General features: G+C 53.5%; 1 protein-coding gene across 1 annotated transcript in view; it reads right to left on the bottom strand.

Annotated features, from left to right (window-relative positions):
• The window catches only part of KCNQ3 (potassium voltage-gated channel subfamily Q member 3), a 191,048-nt gene that overhangs the window by 24,333 nt on the left and 145,161 nt on the right, over positions 1–21,554 (bottom strand). Inside the window, exons 2-8 of the mRNA XM_090283350.1 lie at positions 11,092–11,182; positions 9,412–9,538; positions 8,015–8,187; positions 5,009–5,164; positions 3,886–3,996; positions 2,179–2,274; positions 779–873 (exon numbers count right to left, since the gene is read on the bottom strand). Coding sequence (XP_090139476.1) covers positions 779–873; positions 2,179–2,274; positions 3,886–3,996; positions 5,009–5,164; positions 8,015–8,187; positions 9,412–9,538; positions 11,092–11,182 — 849 coding nt within the window. The remainder of the gene's footprint in view (positions 1–778; positions 874–2,178; positions 2,275–3,885; positions 3,997–5,008; positions 5,165–8,014; positions 8,188–9,411; positions 9,539–11,091; positions 11,183–21,554) is intronic.

Below are 21,554 nucleotides of genomic sequence, written 5' to 3'. Positions count from 1 at the left end.
ACCCGAGCTCAGGATTGCAGTATCTAAGTCCTGGAAAGGAACCCTCTGTTTCAGCGGCCCACGGGGTGAAAAGCCATGGACTGGGGGCCTCCAGGTGCGGCTGCTCTGTGAAACGTGGGCCGGGAAGTCCAGCACTTCTGAGCCCCAGTTCTGTCATCTGTGAAAGGCGCCAGGTGACACCTGCCCCTCAGCCTGCCTCCATGGGCACACCCTGGGCCACCGTGTCGGAATCACCATGGGACTTGTACCACACCAACGCCACCTGCATCACATCACATAGCCTCCCACTTCCATGGGAACGCACCTCACAGGTGAGAAGCTCTGACTTACTGCGTCGGGTGCCAGTGAGGATTAAATGAGATCGGACCGTGGAGACTTCTCCCCCCTGGCCGTTCCCAGCGTGCAGTGTGGCAGCGGGCGTAGGCTGGGCCAGGTGGGGGGGGGGGTGTTCAGAGTTGCTAGGGCGGACCCTCACACTGACTCCCCACTTCCTCAGCCTCTGGTCTTGCTCAAACATTGATCAGACCTTCCCTTATTGGCCACTCCACGTGGTCTAGCTGGTAACCCCAGGTGACACTCTGCATCATCCGGGTTTTTAAAAAATATATTGATGCCGGGTCCCCTCCCTGGGGATTCTGATGAATCACCCCAGAGTGTGGCCTGGGCACTGGGACTTCCTCAGCTCCCCGGTGATTCTACTGTGTGGTCCGCGACACCCACGCAGACCCACAGGAGGGTGGTCGGTCACGCCCTGAGTGTGCAGGGGGTCACCACTTGCCTGAAGAACGGAAAAGAGACGACAGACTCATAGAACCTCCACGTCGCCACGAGGTCAATTCTGTTGGGATTGGTAGCGTAGTACCTCCAGGCAGCCTGGGGGTGGGGGGAGAAAGGAGGGACCTGGTGTCACCCCAAACTTTCACACAGGACCGCATAGTCTCAAGACACAGTTTAAGCCCTTGACTCCTGAGTGTTTAAATGAGCATTGGGGCCACACCCAGAGAAGCCAGGGTCTGGCTTTCTGTAGCTCCTCCCGGTAGACAGACTTGCTTACCCCACCGTCTCGGAGCTGCCTGAGGTAGGGGCGGGCAGGGGGTGAGTTGCCGTGGAGGGAGAGGAGTGTGGGTACCAAAGCCCTGAGAGGGGCAGGGACTACTCTTGTTGCAGGTTCCCCAGGACACTCAAATAGGTAGGAAGACAAATTTTGTCTGTTGTGCTGCTTTTGGGTACAAGAGACAGCTGGAGACGGAGCTTTGAATAACATGCCGGAACCACTGGGATACTGGGATGGTTTGGGGTTTGGGGGATAAGGGGATGGACTCTTGGTGACTAGGAATGGCCTGGAAATGACAGTGCGTAGGGTTACACCACACACCACTCAGCATCAGGCCCACAGGGACACTCACTATAACTGGACACATGTTCACGAGGGGGCGGTCATGCAGACGTGCAGTCCCATGTGGCGACTGTCCTGTCCTCTGTGCTCCCAGCAGCCCGCAAAGCCATGGAGCAGGAAGTCCCCCTGAGGAGGGACTGCTTCTGCCTTTGTCCCCAACCCCCAGCCCATGATGGGGGAGTGATGGAAATGGAAAGCTGGCAGGCACCCAGCAGGACGAATGGGTGAATTGCCCGATATTTTGCGTGTGTGAGGCGTCTCTCCCCGTCCTGGGTTATGGGCTCTCTAGCTTTGGCAAACGTGAGGGGCCACAGCTCCTCGTAGGTGACTGGCTAAGCTCCTGGACTCTACTAGGCCGACTCTTCCTGGTGCGTCCCCAGATCAAGACTGGGGTGGGGAGCAGCAGGAGCCAAATTCTCCACTGCAACGTAAGATGTAAAATGGCAGATGGGTTGGTGTCTGAGTTCTGTGTCTATTTCCTGATTGGCTTAGAACCTGAATGGGAGACTGATAGGGTTGTCACAAAGTATCCCCAGAGACAGGCCACACAGATAATCACAGAAACACCTGCAAACCACTCACAAGCACGCACGGTCCTGGGTCTGGTCCCAGTTCACCGGCATGCCCTCTCCTGCACACACAAACACACAGACACACACGGGCACTCACATGCATTCACACGTGGCACACACACACACACATGTGCATGCACACACACACCACACATACCCACCCCACAGATCTTCATCCATCCAGTCCCCCCCACGGGCCTACAGACAGACCTGAATGAGCTCAGCAGCGGGCTTCCTCCTTTTCTCAAAGTGCTTCTGGCGGTGCTGCTCCTGCACCTTGAGGGCCAGCCCGGAGCCCAGGATGCCCTGGAGGGAGAAGCCGGGCCCCGGGTCAGCCCCAGCGGACTCTCCGGGCCCCACGCCCGCACCCAGGCCCGCAGCGACAGCGCCGAGTGATGGGGAGCGGGGAGAGACCCTTCCTTCTCCTGCGGGGAGTAGGTGGCTGAATGAAGTGGAGCCTTGAAGTCAGGAAGGCCTGCCTCTGACGCTTCAGTGGCCCTTTGCTCGGCCACTTCGGCCACTCGGCCACGGGAGACCCAGGGCAAGCCCGCTCTCTGCTGCGGCTCTGGTTCCTGCCCACGGAAGTGGGTGACAGCACCTGCCTCGGGACGGTGGGAAGGAACAAGTGACGTGGCGCGCAGGAGGCGCTCAGGAGCTGCCTGGTGAGGGGCGTGACAGGGCACCCGTGCCCAGTGAAGGGGAGTGGAACCTAAAAGCACTGTCCCGCTTCACCCATCACATGAGGCTCTTCCTAGAGCTGGGATTTCCCAGAAGGGTGAGGTTTTGATGTCCGGGGCAGACTCGCATGTGGATTAAATGCATGAGCGCACATCTGCTTTGACTTGGGGGACAGAACAGCATCTCATTCCCACAGCCCCGCCCTCACCCGGGGCAGGTGAGGAAACGGACTCAGAAAGGTCACGTGCCCAAGGTCAGGCAGCCCCAGGGAGGGCTGCAACGGAGGGGGAGCATCCCCAACCCCAGGACGGGAGGGGAAGGGGGTGGACGCGGACCGTTAGCTGAGAAGGTTCTTCACCTCCGAGAGGAAGAGCCAGGGTACAGGCCCACGACCCAGGGGCCTCGAGACCTCAGCAGCTTTACTGACCCAGTGAAACCGCAGGCTTCTTGCCTGGAAAATGGAGGGACGCATAGCACCAACCCCCTCGTGTTGTCATGGGACTCAATGGGGTGGTACAAGGGGACGCATTTGGCAGGACTCTGGCGCACAGGAAGCCCCACGAGTGTCCTGCTTGTCGTGTGTGATTACGCTGATTTCACACTTAGGGCCCTGGGCTTGGGGAACTAATGCTATTGGGAGTCAAGATCGCTTTGAAGGAAAAGCATTTTTTTTAACATAAACAAGCAGATGACGGGGCTGGGGAAGGGAGCGCACCGGCAAGGACCGGCAGTGTGCGAGAGACACATACTGTGGTAACTGCGGTGTCACACGGGTACTAGACCTCGCGGGGTGACCACTGACACGGCTCATCCCTATGCTGCCCACCTGAAACTAATGCAATAATATATGTTGACTGTAACTGAAAATTAAAAAAAAAAATTTAGAAGAAAAAATAGGTGAGTGAAAGACATCGTCTCAGCCCCCAAGCTGCTCAGTTTCCCGGGCAGGCAGGTGGGAACCCAGCAATCCCAGCTCGGGGTCAGAGACGCCTGTCCGGGGTTGCGCCCTGAGCAGGGAGTGGCTGACCCGTCTACAGAAGGCAGTGCCGGCACGGGGCCTCGGAGGAGGTGCTTGGAGTCATCACTGCCGGCAAAGGGGCCCGCACAGCCCAGGGCGACAGGCAGGGTGCCCGGCGCTGGGGGGTGGCTAGTGAGTGGACGGGGCTGGACTTCAGGGCACGGCAGGACGGCAGGCGAGGCCGGGGCCAGCTGGGAGGGCCGCACACTGACGGTACTCACCGCTGGAAGGGCAAAAAAGGAGACGCCGATTAAGGAGAAGGTGGCCGCGATCAGACGGCCCTCCCACGTCTTGGGTGTCTTGTCTCCGTAGCCGATGGTGGCCAGTGTGATCTGAAGAGAGGAGGGCTCGGATGTAGGGCTCCCCAGGCAGAGGGAAACTGGGGGGCTGTTCACTGAGCCCACCCATGGGTCTTTGTGCTGAGCCAGGTGGGCGCTGCAGCCGTTGAGAACAGGATCCCCGCGGGACAAAAGCTACCAAGGAGGAAGGAGCTGCCAAGCGGGACCTGAGGCCTGTCTCTGAGTTACGATTTCCTGCCTATAGTCAATCGCTCAGCAAACATGTCAATGACCGCAGGCACGTTTGCGCACATACATGCACACACATGTATGTGTTTGTGTGTGGTTTTGTAGGCGGCATGTGTGCTTGTGAGTGCATTCACATGTATTGTGTACATACGTGTGTGTGTCTAATGTCTGCTGTGGGCCGGGTATCCCTGTGTGTGCTTATATGTGTCGGTTATCAGTGTGCATGCCCTTCTGAGCACAGAAGGCAGGCTGTCAGAGCAGGCAGTGGTGAGTAGCCTAGAGTTCAAATTCCAGGGCAACTCCTAACTGGCTCAGCGGTCTTCCTTGGATTAGCTACTTAACTGCTTCATGCCTCAGTTTCCCTATTTTTAAAAAGGGTCTAATAACCATTGCTTGAGTTTAAATATGTTAATAAAGGTAAAGCCCTTAGAGCCAGGCTCTGGAGCGAAGTAGCCTTCACTGGGTGCTACCCTGGTACCCTGTGTCCCTGCAGCTGTGGGGCTGTGCATGTTTGAAGGTCAGTGTCACGTGTGTGCATCTGTCACTATGCCTACACATGCGTGGCTGCTAACAGCCTACAACTAATGAGGTGAGGTCTCTAGTGACCATGGGACCAGACTCTTCCGAGCCCTGGCTTCTTACAAACACTGGAAATCCTGTTTGTTCACTGTTCACAGCTGGTGGGGGCATCTGGGTGGAAAATGGAGGGTGTCCAGCCCCCACCTGTGGCTGCAGAAGGCAGCTGCCCAGGCGGCCCCCACCTCTCTCTGCTGTAACAGTCCACCCCTGGGTGTGTGTGTGGGGGGCTTTGACTCACAAGGCCCCACCAAAGGGCGTCTGCATAGGTCTCAAACTCCTCCTTCATCTCTCCTCCTTGCGCATCCACCTCCGGCACGTCTTTCTCGACCAGGTAGACAAGAAATGAGGACAGGATGAGCGTCAGGAACCCAATGTACCAGGCGGTGATGAGCTCCTGGGGAGCAGGCAGAGGACAAGGGAAAGGCTCACAGGTGGCCGTGGGATGGACGCTGGAGGCAGACACCCTGGAGCTGGATGGAGTCCAGCTTTACCAGCTCTGTGACCGTGGGCAAGCGATTCACCTCCTCTGGCCCTCGCCTCCCATCCCTGTAAAATGGAGTCACTAACATGGCCGCTGTTTGCACCATTCACACAATGAGGGCGTGGCTGTCAGAGGAGAGGATTTCCTCCTGCGGGGACCTTGCGAACACAGCTCAAGAGGCTTCCCCAGGAGGCGAGAAGGCCTAACTGCGGCCTCGGAGACAAGGCTCAGGACCCGGGAGACTGGAGTCCATGCAGGGCGGGGCAGAAGCGAACTCGGCTCTCCTGGGAAACCAACATCAAGGGGCAGCGAGCGTGTACAGTAGACAGAGCTGCGGACAGGGCCCCAGCCTGCCACCAAGGGACCGCAGGACCCCGGGCAAATGACCCCTCCTCCTCAGCCTCAGTTTCCTCACTTTTAAATGAAGTTCCAGAAAGTAACATATGTATTGCTGGTGGAATGCACAGCTTTTGTGTTAGTCACTTATTGATTGAAATCATATCAAAAACCTATTAGGTCATGCCTATTAGCACATGATCGACTAGGACACATAAGAGAGAGCTGTCTGCAAAAAATATATATTAAGGAATAGTAAGGACGGCAAGAGGATGGCAAAGACGGCACCGGGAATTTCAGACACTTGGCCGTGACCACCTCTCAGGCTGTTCTCTCATTCCTTTCCAACGTCAAGGCCGAGCGTGGTGGCTCGGGCGGGAAGAAAGTCAAGGTTATTGGCACACACGATCTGGAGATTAAGCCTGTCGTTCCTGGTGAGTCCCCAGAGAACAAAACTGTTCATATCAATAGACTTCATCTCTCTGACTGTCTGCGGCCAGTCACCTGGCCTTCTGGGTCACTGGGAGGTCGCTGGCAGCTCGCTTCCTGCCTCCCTTTGTGCCTTTGCTGACATTGGTCTCGCTGCCTGAGCTACTCTTCCCCAAGGGACCAAGCAGGGCGTCATCGTGCCACCTTCAGGCTCCTGTCACCTCCATTGTGAAACTGTCCTGGATGTTTGCTCCCCCAAGGAGAGACGGGGTTTATCCCCAGTCCCTCTAAGCCTTTGCTCTTTTCCAAACAGGCTTCTCTCAGTGCCTAACACTTCGTCTCGCTCAGGTGCTGTCGGGTCTGAGTTCCGCCAGGGCCTGAGTGCACGGTGCACACGTGTGCGCTCACGTCACGGCAGAGGCAGCTTGGTGCAGAGGGGGCACGCGACCCGCCGGCTGTTCCCCTCTTCCGGTGTCTGCCCTGCAGGGGGTCCAAGAAGGGAGGCACGAATGGGCTCAGCCTCCCACACTCATGTCTGAGCACGAGCTGCCAGCCTTGCTGCACGTGGTCTAGTGTTCCTCTGCGTTTTCCTATCCCCTGACCCCTAAACGTGTCAGAAGGTTCAGCTGGTGCTCAACCAGAGAAGCAGCGTATGCACAGAAAAACTGGCTGTGTTGGACTATAAGAAGCGGCATAATGGTCACTGATGAGGAGCAGACATGTGTCTCAGTTCTGCGCTCTGCAGTCCTTTACAAGGCTATTCGGGGCAATTCTGCCTCTACGTGATTTTCACCAGCAGCTCTGTGGCCGGGTCTGTGGCTGGCTCCTGGTGTCTGGCACATACCCAAGCCCCCTGCAGTCAGGTTGGGGCTGGGGGACTGGGGTCTAGCCACCGTGGGGAGTGACGGGCACAATGTCCATCCCTCAGGATGCTCCAGGCCCCTCTTCCCTTGTCTCAGTGACGCCAGGCTCACGTTCAAGACCGATGGGGACCACCCAGCCCACATCAGACATTGCGTGTTTGAAAAGTCATCAACATTTTTGTGCTTGGTTGTGGAGATGCCAAGGTTTTCCCTGCCTGAGCCGGGACACGGGGTTCTCCTTCACTCGCCAGGGCCCAGCGAAGGCAGGGATGTTAAACCAAAGTGGTACCTAAGGTTTGGGCTGACAGGGAGCCCTCTGCCTGCCTCAGTTCCCATACCTGCTCAAGTGCAGGGGACTCTGGGAGGGGCCCAGACTAAGTCCCCCCATCCTGGCTTCTCATTTCCCTTGGAGAGGTGAGCTCCACCATGACCAGCAGCAAACCACGGAACGTGGGCTCTGGAGCCGAACTGCCTGGTGTGTGCCCCTCTGCATGACCTTGGGCAGGTGCTTCCTCCTTCTGAACCTGCTTCCTTATCAGTATAACGAGGAAACAATCACGCCCGACTCCTGGCGTGAGCTAATCCGTGTTCTAGGTGCTGATCTGCAGCAGCGGAACCACCTCCATGAGCCGGGTGTGGCCTGAGTGCTTTTCACCAGAGGCGAGGGCAAGATGGTTCCCCTTTCATCCATGCAGGAACCAAGCCCCAGAGACGTTACAGAAAATCTCCGAGGGAACAACAGTGGCATTTGGATTCCTAACAGTCTTCATGATTCCGGAACCTTCTCCTCTCATCCCACGTTACCTTGCATTAGCTTAGTCCATCCTCTCAACAACCCACAGGTAGAGGCAGTATGATCCCGTGTCAGAAATGAGGCAACTGCAGGTCCAACAGGGTCGGGTGACAGGTTGTTTACATCTAGGGGAGCTGAGACTGGAGCCCGGGCCTGCCTGCTTCTGCCTGCGGCAGAGCACCTGCTTAGGCCCCACCCCCCTCCCTGCCCCTCACTGTCATCATCTGCAGTGTCACAGAACACCCCCCCCCCTTTGGGAACACCGTACTGGAGGGGACGCCATGGAAGGGCACGGGGGTGGGAAGCCCACGGGATCTCGGGGCCTCTCCGGCGGGCACCTACTTTGCTGTGGGCGCAGATGGCCGACCCCAGGAGCTTCCAGGTGCCGCCCCTCCGGTCCATCCGCAGCATGCGCAGGATCTGCAGGAAGCGCAGGCTCCGCAGGGACGTGGCCAGGACATTGCCCTGGTTGCCCACGGCGACCACGGGCACGGAGGCAATCAGCACGAAGATGTCTGGGAACAAGGACAAGGGGCCAGTGACCAGAGCTGTCCTGGGCTCCGGCGGTGCCATCGCAGCACCCAAGCGTGTGGCAAGCCCTGCCGTGTTAAATCATGACATCAACCCCACATGGTAAGTAGGGTTATTCTCCTGTGACAGAGGAGGACACGTGGGACATAAGGTGGAGTTGAAGCCACCCAGCACATTTTGCTGATGAAAGGAGAATCTGCTGGAACGGAGGGGAGGAACAGAATGGCAGAACTCAAACACTTGGAGGGAGTCAGAGCAGTTACGATGAAGCAAACACTTTGACAGGTAGTGAGCGCCCCATGGTTAGAGGTATGCGAGCAGTCTGCGTGGCCGGCTGAAGGCTGCTGCCAGGGGACTGGAGGGCATGTTGGGCCAGAGGCCTTTGGAGGGTCCTTCCAGCCCTGACATTCTGTGGCCCTGCAACTTCAGGCATCCCTGGGATTTGATGCTCTGAGTCCCCAAACCATCTCTGCAGCAGATTCTGTCAAGTCGCCCTATGATTTTAGTAGGATCTTCAGATAGGAATGTATGGGCCCACATAGCACCAACAGGGTGAGGGAGCGTTTTCACCTTCTCTGCCACCAGGGTGCCTGCACCCGAGTGACGGGGCTCAGGGACACGGCCTCAAAGCAGCTTTTGGGTCAGACACAGCGGTGTGGTGGTGGTGGGGAGGGCACCAGGTTTATCCAAACCTGGGCGTCAGGATGGAATAGGCGACTTCCTGCCTGTGTGACTGCTACATGACTCAGCTCCGTGCGCCTCAGTTTCCACCTCTGGAAAATGGGCATAACACGTTCCTGCAGAGGCAGTTCTCAACCTGCAATGGTGTCACGCCTGCCACCCCCACTGCGACCAGTCTGGAAACGCACGGGCAATGGGTCGTCACCATGACCGGGGTGCTGCACGCTTAGGGACTGGGGTGTGCAACACCCAGCAACGGGCTGGCCTTTTCACAGCCCGAGCACCAGGAGGGCCCCCAGCCCACGAAGAATCACTGCCCTGTGCTGTAGTTATGAGGAGCAGGCACAGAAAGGGGAACTCAGCAGCCGGAAGATGGGCGCTCACAGAGGTGGGGTGAGAGGCTGGCCTGGCCTCCACAGAGCCCCATGAATTCCCAGAAGCCGAGTGTCTGCTGAGAACGTCCTCAGAAAAAAAAGGCACCGATGGACGGGGACTCGGGCCCCGGCAGACCCGGGCACGGGGCTTACCCAACATGCACAGGGGCTTCCTGGCAAACTTCAGCCGTCCCCGCCAGCCTTTGTACCGGCAGCAGCAGCCCGCAGCCCAGATCCTCAAAGCAAACTCGGCTCCGAAGATGAAAATCGCGAATGTCTCCTGCGTTGAAGGAACAGGGAGAGACGCGGATTACCCGGGACCCAGGCGTGGTCACTGCTCTGCTGGTGGCAGGGAGAGGGGACAGGTGTCCTCCACATGGGCGGGACAGCTCCTGTCTTCATGCCGACGGGCTAACGGTCCCTAACATTCGGGCTTGCAAAGGGATTACTCATTCTTTTCCCTATATTTCTGTCCCAATGGATCATTTAAAAAATCTCTCTCATGTATTAAACGTCTCTAAGAAGTGCAGTTGGGTTGAAAAGAGGTTTCAATGAAATTGTCTACTGACCTCACCAGCGCCTGGCCCCTGGTACTGCTAAGTGTGGCTGATGTCACTCAGCATGGCTCCTGGGCCAGGTGCCACCCGCACTGAGTGTTTCATATTATCTGCATTTTACGTTTTGAGAAACCAAGGAAAGGAATGTCCAACAAGTTTCTCAGGGCTCCGAAGTGGCCAAGAAAGAACCCCAGGCTGGGGCCGCAGCTTGGAGCTCACAGCGTAAGCCCCAGGCTGCCTCCTAGGACGCCGGGTCAGGTCCCCCCCTCCTGTGCCTTCTGTTGGTCAGGCAGGGCACCTTTGCCCCCCTCTCTCTGTGGTAGCCTTTCTGGGACCCTGGGGAGTTTCTGCTCCACAGTGACCCCAGCAACCTAGTTCCCGGGAACTGGATTCACCCATTCAGGTCAGCTACAGGCCATGAGGATCAGACTGTAAACACCTGCCTTCAAGAAACCCACTGTTTTGGGGGGCCAAGGACGGTATGTCAGCATGAGGCAAAGGTTCTGCTATTCCGGGAGCCCTAACTGGGGAGGGGGGCTGGCACTCTCCCTTGAAGAGGTGGGCTAACTCCTCATTCAGCAAGAGTGTGGTCATTCAAAGGGCCCAGGACCCGTGCTCTCGGGGGCTGCAGAAGGAACCGGTCCTTCCTGGGGCCTCTGCCTGGTGCAGAGGAGGCTGCATCCAGCCCATCAGCCTTGGCTGCTCACCTGACATTTTCACGGATTTCAGGCGAGGATGTGAGGAAACTGAGTTGGGGCATTAGCTAACTGGCTGAGAATGCTGGTCCCACTCTCTCCCCACCCCCCAGGGTGGAGAATGGAAAGTAAAAATAGGCAGAGGACCTGGGAGGGACGATGGGAAGTTTTATGTCAAAATGGGATTTGCACTTGGCCTTGCATGGAGTAAGAGATCCTCGGGGTTTACGAAGAAAAAGCAAAGTCTGGGTTTCCAATGGAACGTGCCTTGGTGTTCCCTCTCGGAGGACTGCGAAGCTGTGCTTTAGAATTTAACGAACGTGCATTGGTTTTTGCTCTGATCTTATCTCTGATCTGGAATAAGAAATGGCACTCCCCACTCCACCTGTGCCCCCGGCAGACCTGACTGTTTGACCCCGGCATTGCTTTCTCTTGGGCCTGGACTTGGCCGGAGGCCCCAGGGAGCCAAATCCAACTGGGCAGAGCTGCACCCAAAGGCACCCTCCTTGTCTTCGCTGTGGAAGTCCAACCAGAAGCATCGAGCCCAGTAGCACAGAACCACGGCGGGTCTGCGGTCTCACCAGCAACAGAAGCCAGTCTCCCGAAACAGTCTCGTACTCCTTGAATGTGGTCAGGACGGCCAGAATCAAGCACCCCAGGACGATCAGGAACCTAGAAGGGAAGGAAGAAGAACACTAAGGTAAAGTGTCGAGTCCTGGCTGCTCTGTGGCCAGACAGGGGAAGGTGACAGACGGCAGGATGAAGCTAGAACCTCCATCGGACATGGCGTGGGTTCTGTGCGATTCCATTTAACTGCCCAACAAAGTGTAAGGCAGGTCGGGTTAACATTCCAGCTAAAGAAAGCAAGGTCGGGAGGGGTCAGACGCTGTGCATATTTCTACTTTACCAGCGAGTGGAATCGATTAGTTTGTTGGCATTCAAACTAGGTCTTCTGGTTCCAACCCTAGGGGTTGCAGACCCACCCGCCCCAAAGACCAAAAGTTATCACAAACGTTAGTAAATCATCAGGAATGTGAATAAATTAATAACATATCCTGCACTTATAGGGCAGTAATTTTCAAATATATGAAGAAGTTCTTGGTGCAAAGAAAACACAAACTCATTCCAAAAATGGATCAGTTCAGCGAAGGCCTCCATCACCCGTCTTAGTGTGTTTGGCTGTTGTTGTTTTACAGTTAACACGTCTCAAGGGAATAAGCGCTTTCCACTGGGGAATCTTCAGAAGTGTTTGTAAAATTACAAAGCATTCTTCGCACTAGAAGACATTGGAGCCCCCACACTGAATGATGCAGGACGCTGGTCCTTGGCAAGTCACAGAGGAGCAGCCGGTTCGTGCTCCTGCCCCAGCAAAAGCTCTTGGGCACAGAACCTGGTTTGATCTTCTCCTTTTGCCAGGGGTATAGACCTTTCATGACCCGACCTTGCCCTTCTCACAGCCTTGTTCGCTGCTTCCCCCTCCCAGGCCGGCCCTACCCAACGACAGCATTTCCTCAAACTCTTCGAGCCTGTGGGCTGTTTTGATGCTTCTCTTCCCCACCCACTGCCTCCACAATCCCCTTCCTCCTCTTGCTAATGTCTTGGGAGTGCCAGTCATGATCGCTTCCGGATCTTTTCATGACCCAGCTGCTCAGTGCATGTTTCCCTGGGGGATCCCTCCCTCGACATCAGAGAACCCCTGATGCGTTTCCATTCCAGTCCTGACAATGACCTATGACCGCTTTATAATCATTTGCTTGCACTGTGTAGTAAATGAAACATACTACCCTAACACCTGACACTGGAATCCCTCGTAGGGCCTTTGTCTAGTGAGACAGTTTATGCATCCAGATGAGGTGGAAGTCACAACCCTAAAGACACAAGACTCACAAACTTCTCAGCAATCACAATTAAGAAGTTGGAGACAGAGTTGGTCTTGAGGGCTGGGAATAATAAGAGGATATCACCTAGTCACATGCTGAAGATTCTGAAGAACGAGATTGTCTAAAATTTTAAGTTTGTGGTCCCGCAATGCAAACCATCGACCACCAGCCCTGTGTGAGTGGCTTTGCCTTCAGTAAGTATCAAACACGGAGCTGAAGCCTGTGGCTGGGGAGGAAGAACAGCTCAGTGACCCGCAGCTGACTAACTCGGAGAGAACTGAAGCCAGACTATAAAACTCTATCTACACCTCCTATCTGGGACGTATGTAAATCCTGGGAAGAGTCTACGGGGTGTGTGTATGGTGGGCATACCCTAGGGTTGCTCCCAATGAGTCATGCCCTGGTATCAATATAACCCCCGTCCTTGAGTGCAGGTGGCACTTTTGACTTGCTTCTAACAACAGAAGAAGGCAAAGATGATGTGCTGTCGCTCCTCGGTTAGGCTGCGTTACGCAGCGAAGGCAATGAGATAGCACCCTGGTGATCGCGTTCCTTTATGTGAGACTCAATCTTAGCAGAACGGAGCGAGAGACTCTCGTGCTGGCCTTGGCGTGAGCTGCCATGTGGTGAAGGGGCCAGGAGAGCCGCAACGCAAGAAACCGTGGTGGCCTCTAGGACCCAGAGGAGCACCCAGCGGATGGCCAGCACGTAAGTGGGACTCAGTCTTACAACCACAAGGACCAACCATCAGGCGAGCTTGAAGGAGAACTTCCAAGCTCCAGAAGGGAACACAGCCCAGCCTTTGTGAGGCCCCAGGCTGAGGACTCAATTAAGCTGTGCCCAGACGCCCAACCCATGGAAACGGTGACATAGTAAACATGTTTCATTACAAGTCACTAATGCATCCAGCTTTATGGAGCAAGGTAACCCCACCCCACCCCGTCCATCAGATCACGTCTGGGCGGCACTCGTGTGTCCCGTCTATGAGACGTCACTCCGTGGGGACGGAGACTGCCTTCTTTCTCTCTGTACGCCTGCGACCAGCTCAAAGTCTGCCACTTGCTAAGAACCCGCAAGTGTTTGGAGAATGGATAAAAACGACTTCAGAGATGAGCAACTGCCTTTTTGTCAGGAAAAATGCAAAAGGTTTAAGGTGGTTCTGGAGAGACCGAGGGGATTGAAGGGCTTTGCAGGCCAAATGAAGGGTCTGGACTTCATTCTGCAGATGATCTTTTAAATATATATATATATCCATATCCATGCCCATATCATCTATATCTATATTTACATTCATATCTATATCAACATCCATATCCATAGCTATACCATGCACATCTGTATCTGTATATACATGCCGATATCTCTCTCTATATATACATCATCTACATCCATATCCATATCTATACCTATATCATGTACCACTGTATCATATATATATATATATGTATATATATATATACATATATATATATATATATATACATCGGCAGCGGCGGCAGCCGTCCGTCTCGAGAGACGATGGTGTAGCTTCTTAAGAGTCTATCTGCACCGCCGAGAATGGCTGTGCAGTCCGACTCGGGAGTGACACGGTATCTGTCTCCTCCCGTGTTGAATCGACATCTTGCGATGACGCTGGAGTGTCCTCTCCAGTGAAGCTGAAGCTACAGAGCCTGGGCAGGGTGATATGGAGGGTCTGCTGTTGCCCATGCAGCAGACCCCCCCTCTCTTCGCAGCTGAAGGGTCCAAGGGAAAGACGGAGTCAATACAGCTTGGCTTCAGGTGCGCCGCAGGAGTTGCCGGTGTTGACTACAACGTCAAACCGCCTTAGGGACTCCGGCTCCGGATTTTCTGTCGGGGTTTACTCCCTTAGCCTTTCCCCTGAAGAGGTATGCCGCAAGGCAGCGGAGGTTTTTTGGAGTCAGAGTTTTCCTTCTCTGATGTGCCCTGACTGGAAGATCGAACCAGCGACACTTAGCTCACAGGCCGATGCTCAATCCACTGAGCCAAACCAGCCAGGGCTATATATATATATATGTCAGTATTTTTATTATCTATGTCTCTATTGACGAAGACTGCCAGCAGTCAGAAGACTGCTGTCACAGGCTGGTGAGAGAGGATGAGGGCTGAACTGGAGAGGTGACAAGGGCCCCGGTGGTCCCAGCAGGACTTGCGACTCCTGGGATGTGGAGGCCCAGCAAGAGGAGCACCTGCAGGGTCTCGGGCGTGGGTGACCGGGGGGACAAGGGCTGGTCACAGACATCAGGACCGATCAACCATACTGTGGACCTGATGAGTTTGAGGTCCCCGTGGAAAGAACCAGCAGGCTGATCGAAGAGGTCGGGGTTAGGGTCCTCCATGCCACCAGCATCGGCGGGGAGGGTGCAGAATCGGGCTTCCGCCAGCGGGGGGCAGCAAACGCCCGGCGAGCTCCCCATTTCCTCACCCACAAGGAATGGAACCTGGGGCTTCGCTTCTGAGATCTGGGGACAATCATTCATTTATTGAGCCAAATGCATCAAGGAAGTTCCTTCACCCGAGAAGAGGAAGCGCTTCTTGGCTTCTTGCTTACTTCAATTTACTCTTAAAATATGAACTTGATTTCAGGGTGGAAGCCAGCTCCGTGTGGCTGGACGCAGTCACCCCTCGCCTCCTGTCTGGCTCCCCGCGCCTCCCCGATTACTCCTTTCCTCCTCTGGCAGGTCGGTTTCCTTCTCTGCGTCCTGACTGTTGCCTTCGCCCCCCTTTTCTGTCACTGCCCCCTATCCCTCGCTTCTTTTCCACTCCTTCCCGACCCCTTCCTCTCTCCTCTTCCTCCTCCTTTCCTCTCTCCTTGCCCAGCACCTCCCTCCCCCACGCCCACCTCCACCCCAACCAGGACCAGACGGGCAGGACTGAGCCAGGGGCCGTGGGTGGAATCTTGGGCAGAGCCAACAGCTGCCCTTCTCTCTGCTGGGTCCTGGCTGTCCTGGCAAAGGAGCCAGCCAGTCAGGGTCAAGGGTCTCAGACGTGCCCTTAAGCCAGACACAGCCTCCTACACACTCCCACCCAGGTGGGGGGCAGAGGGCGGGAGGAAACGGACTGGAGAAACAGCCCTGTAGCTGCGCCTGGTGTCTCCAGGGTAAGGTCCAGGGCCCGGGACAAGGATGGGGCCGTGCACAAACTCTGCCTAGCCAGGCGAAGACAGGACCGACGGCGGGACAGCCTGTCCTGATCCTCAGCCGCCACCACGGGTCCCTGCTCTCCAGCAGAAGACGAAACCCACGGCTCCGCATGGGAAATGCCTCAGAGGTAAAGCACCCACTGGGCGCCAGGCACTTCCTTGTTTCCTGCGTCAGCACGAGCGCTTCTGGGAATCACACTGCCCAGCCCGATCTACCTCCAGCTCTGCTGCGGGTGACTCAGGCAGGAGCTTGGAGAAGCCCCTTCCTCTCCCCAGGCCTCTGTGTCTGCGACTGTGACAGGAGAGGATTGAGAAAGATGATCCCAAAGGCCCGCAGGGCAGTACCTGGGGGGTCCAGCCTGGGAAGACAAACAGGCTGGAGTTCCCAACTCGGGGGTCAATCGCCACCTAGGGGGCTGTTTCCTCACCTGTAAATGGGAATGACCAGGGCTCCTAACACAGGGTGTTGTGAGAAAGAAAGGAACTTCTGCCATCACTCACCACCTAGGGGGCTGTTTCCTCACTTGTAAATGGGAATGACCAGGGTGCCTAACACAGGGTGTTGTGAGAAAGAAAGAAGCCGATGCTGGTGCAGGACGCAGGCCAATGCCTGCTAGCGATGGCAGGAGTGAATCTTAGCTCAGAGGGTCCAGCCGATGACTGAGGCCCACGTGGCTGATGGAACGTTTGCCATTTCCTCAGGCCTGGGATTCCTTATTTATAATGGGCAAATCAACTAAAACCTGGAAGAAGCCGTAGCTGGAGGCTGTCTGCGTCCCATGATGCACTGCACCATCTACACCAGTCTGAGTCATCACCTGGCTGCTTCTGCGGGACTCCTGGTCACTATTCTTGGATCCATCCACCCTCCAAAAGAAGACCATGGTCATTCTGGGGGGCTGGGAAGGGCGGAGGCCTCTGCCTGAGGACAGGGTGATCAGTCTTCTCCAGAACAAGCAGTTCTGTCCCATGCCTCTGGCCTCCTCCACACTAGCAATATCATCAGCTGAAATACACAGTCCCATTAACACCGTTGCCAACACACCCCATCCAGCACCCGTGTTCAAGTGACACTTCAGATACAGGTGATTCTATCCAAGCTCTGGCAGGTCACATTCTTGTCTCCCTAAGGGCTGGAGATAGGAGCCATTAGGTCCATACTGCCTACTCCAACAGGATACGTGGGCCAGGCTGAGTGGCAAACAGGGAGAGCCAAGCAAGTGGAGAGATGCAGGCCATCTCTCGATGGTTCCTTTTTCCTTCCAGAACAAGCCATCTCTCGATGGTTCCTTTTTCCTTCCAGAACAAGCCATCTCTCTGTCACATCCTGAGATGTTAAGGTCAAGCTGGTCCCCAGCCCCCTCTCCCCAGGAATGGCAATCAACTCATCCTGAGCAGCAGGCTTCCCGAGTATCGGGACTTGCTAGGGACTGCTATATCTGCAAAGCATGCTTACCAACAGAGCACTTTTAATCAACATGTAAAAACTGTATTTGAAGACGGTAGGCGCCATAAAGTGATGTGCGGTTGTATTTCGAGCATCTTCTTCATGTTGCAAACACCTGTCACGTTCTTCTCATAACCAGCACTGAAAGGGAAAAAGGAAAGATCCGGGGATCTAATTGGACCAGGCAGACTTGAAGATGGTCTCCGGGGATCCTCGCCTCCTGCAAGTCGCACATGTGGTTAATTCCCACTGCTGAAAGGTGGCTGGGACCTGGGATGAGTTTCTAACCCGCAGAATACAGTGGGATGTCATTTCTGTGATTAGTTACAAAAGCTGTAACTGTCATCTTGCTGGTGGGCTGTCTCTTGCTGGTTTTGACGAAGCAAGCTGCCGTGCCATGCTGGAGAGCCCACGTGGTGTGGAACCAAATGTGGCTTTCAGCCAACAGCCAGCGAGGAACGGAGACGCTCAGTCCAACAGCCTTCAAGGAACTGAATTCCTCCAACAACCACAAGAGGGAGCTCGGGAGAGAGTCCTTCCCCAGTCTCGCCTTCAGATGCACCCCCAGCCCCGGCTGATACCCTCACTGTAGCCTTTGGGAGAGGCCCTGGGCACAAGACCCAGGTAAGCCGTGCCTGGATTCCTGATGCACATAAACGGAGGTAATCAATGTGTGCGGTGCTCAGCTGCTAAGCTTTGTGGTAGTCTGTGTGCAGTAACAGAAAACTCACCACCCGGGAGCCAGATAACCTTGGGCAGGTTTGTTTTTCTGAACCTCAGTTTTTCACCTGTAACACAGGAGTGACACCTCAAAGGATTTTCATTATCTTTACCCCAGTCCTTGGAGCTCAGAGATTGCACAGCACAGCGAAAATCCTTACGGCTAAAAAGCACTTCTCCGGAGAGGTATCCTTGCAAACACCCTTGACGATTTCACAGCAGCCTGGATCTTCAGTCTGCAGAGCTCTGCAGGTCAGTCCCTGCCTCCCCATGAGGTACAGCATCCAAAAGTACAGTGTGAACCGTGTGCAGAGTCCAAAGGCAGAACGTACAACAGAGTCAGGATGTCATGGAGTCGATGGATATGATGATGAAGAGCTGCCGTACATACAGCAAAGCCATGAACATGTGTCAATCTCCCCGGAACAACGGAAGACAAATCAACCGCTATTCCAAAGGATTGAAGTTCCCATACATTCCTTCCTCCCGAATGTTGAGAAAACAAACGGTTAAGTCATATTGTATTATTGTGTCATTTTGGCATAAAAAAAAAATCTCTCCAAATTAACACTTGATTTAGTCTTTGTTCATGCTAACAATTAGAGGATTGTTACAATTATAACCTAAATTTTGTTGACTGTGATACAGAATCAACATTTTCAATTACATTTTTGTGATAAAGTGCTAAGAAGATGCTTTTCTTCACTGTCTGGTATGAAGTGTGGCTCCATTTTTGGCAGATTCCCTTTAAGTAAATAGTCACCGATTCCCATTAACTGTGCAATAAAGAGACCCTCTGAACCTACCTCAGGGATTAGCATGTGGATCAAAGGAGAATCACGTGCGTGAACCGCCTAGAATTCTAGCCATAGGAGGCGTTCATCAGATGCTACTTTCTTACCTCTTTCCTTCTCACACCTAAGGCTTAGAGAGGAGAGTAAAAATATTGCCTGTACTCACCCTCTGACCCACGCGTTCCCCATCCACAAATTCAGCCAACCATGAATCAAAAATATTTGGGAAAAAATGTTAGGTTGTTGCTGACATGCACTATGTAGTGAGGCCTCCCATCTCTGTGTCTGTATTAAATACATACAGACCTCTTTCTTCTCACTATTCCCTCAACAATACAGTCTAACGACTATTTACACAGTATTTACATTGGTTTAGGTATCGTAAGTAATCTAGAGATGATTTTAAGTATACCGGAGGAGGTGTCTCTGTTATATGCAAATAGTGCATTTCCTGTAAGGGACTTGAGCATCCCTGGGTTTTGGTATCCACGGGGGTCCTGAAAACAATCTCCTACAGATGCCAAGGGAAAACTGCATATAGCAAAAATCGGTTTTCTCTAAAAACTTCCATATTCTTGAAATGAGCCAAGAAAATAAGAATAGGACTCATAAATAAGCATTCACAAACCTCTGTCTGGATCTTTATCTATACCTATCTCTGTCCAATCTGTAGCTACCTGCTTCTGTCTGTACATTTTCTGATGCCACAGCCACTGCTCTTTGATCATATATGGACTGTGGCTGCTTTTGTGGCCTGGGGAGAGTAGTTGCCCCAGAAACCATCTGGCCCCTGAGCCTGAAATATTCATAATCCATCAGTTCCTTAAGAAAAAGTCTCTTAACTACTGATCTAAGCTAGAAGCCAAGGGCATTTGAACTCAGTCAGCACCATGGAAGGCATGGTGCGTGGCTCATGCGGTGCAGAAAATATATGCACAACTTAAAAATAAGAGACTTCCTCTTAAAAAATACCCCTGTTGATTGGATACCAAAATATTTAATACAACCAGAGGAACAAAATAGGGGCATACTGATGTTTGTGGAGGCAAAGAAATACACATTTAGGGAAAAGAATACAAATTACGAATAGAAATTAGCACAGGGCCTGCATCGTAAGCTTCGTTAGTTTCATGGTCAATCTGCCTCTGGAAACATCTGTGCAAGTTTCATGGTATAACATTTCCATGCACTTCTTGAGTGTCCCGTCTCCTCATTAATGGTTTTTAAACAAGTCAGCCGCCCTCTCTGAACTCACAGTTACTGTCTCAGGAGCATATTCATGAATGATACTGTGTTCCTTTAGGCTTCAAGGAAAACTTCACAATGTGACCAAGGGTCATGGAGACCTCCTGTCAGGGAACAGCCTGGGCCCTGGGGCTAGACATGGCAGGGTCTCAAGTCCAGCCTCACCACGGGGTTTCTGCTTTCTCATCTGTAGTAGGACTAAAGCGCCTGACTCCTAAGAGGATTCAGTGAGACAAGAGATATAAAATGCTACAGGCAGACAGTCACTGGTCCTTGCCTTCTCATTGCTGACACTCATGTCCACTTACAAAATATTTTAAATTGAGAGCATAAATTTAGAAATGAATTTAAATTTTGACTACACTATTTACTGCTGTGTGGCTTCAGGTCAGTAACTTAACCTCTCTGATCCTCCAATCCCTTGCGTTCATTATGGGGAAAATTATTCAACCTCACAGGGTTGCTGTGAATTCTACATGTGCCTCAGTTTCTACATCTGTAAAATGGGAATTATAATATGCTAAGGCTAGTGCTTGATAAATGTTAGCAATTATTATTATTACGAATATGACTGTTTTTTTTTTTTATTCCATAAAACACAGTGCCTGGGAAATTTATAATTTCTCAATAACTAGAAACAACTGTTATTATTACAATACATTTGGAATTCATGAACCATGTATCATCTTTAGTTAAGTCTACCAAGAAATACTTACCCTGGCTGGTTTGGTTCAGTGGATTGAGCGTCGGCCTGCAAGCTAAGTGTCGCTGGTTCGATCTTCCAGTCAGGGCACATCAGAGAAGGAAAACTCTGACTCCAAAAAACCTCCGCTGCCTTGCGGCATACCTCTTCAGGGGAAAGGCTAAGGGAGTAAACCCCGACAGAAAATCCGGAGCCGGAGTCCCTAAGGCAGTTTGACGTTGTAGTCAACACCGGCAACTCCTGCGGCGCACCTGAAGCCAAGCTGTATTGACTCCGTCTTTCCCTTGGACCCTTCAGCTGCGAAGAGAGGGGGGGTCTGCTGCATGGGCAACAGCAGACCCTCCATATCACCCTGCCCAGGCTCTGTAGCTTCAGCTTCACTGGAGAGGACACTCCAACGACATCGCAAGATGTCGATTCAACACGGGAGGAGACAGATACCGTGTCACTCCCGAGTCGGACTGCACAGCCATTCTCGGCGGTGCAGATAGACTCTTAAGAAGCTACACCATCGTCTCGAGACGGACGGCTGCCGACGACCAAGAAATACTATAACTTTTCATTCCCTCTCAAACACAGTTAATTGTAAGACTCATAACTGTACAGACAACTGAAGAAAGCAAAACTGCCCATTAAATCATTACAGTCATCGACTGTATTTCACCGTCCTCGTTTCAGAGATGTTAAAATGGGTGCAAATATGCATTTAGCATTGATGGAACAGAGGCAGATAACCAAGTCCTCGAGAACAAAGCCTTCAACTGGACTAGGTGCTAAGATGACTTTGGGTGTGTGGGAGGGACTGGGGGCTGCTCCTACATCCCCAGGCCCAGCAGGGCACCAACATTCAAGTGTGGTCCCACATTTATCTGGCCCACACCCTTCTATTCTTATCGAAGCTGTTACAGCCCTGACTTTGTTTGCGTCTCCACACATTTCACATCTTCCATTTCACAGGAACGAAAAGTCCCATGCTTTCAGAACTAAACTTCTGGGGCTCCCCTGGGGGAGCAGAATGATATGAGCCAGGTGCTGGGATTTGGGGCCCCTATAGGTGTCCCTTCATTTCTGGATTAACCCTAATGGCACCTCTAT

Source organism: Furipterus horrens, unplaced genomic scaffold (genome assembly GCF_987537825.1).
Source record: "Furipterus horrens unplaced genomic scaffold, mFurHor1.1.pri manual_scaffold_7, whole genome shotgun sequence".
NCBI classification, from domain to species: domain Eukaryota; kingdom Metazoa; phylum Chordata; class Mammalia; order Chiroptera; family Furipteridae; genus Furipterus; species Furipterus horrens.
The sequence above is the reverse complement of the archived record's forward strand: the minus strand, read 5'-3'. Positions and strand labels throughout refer to the sequence as shown.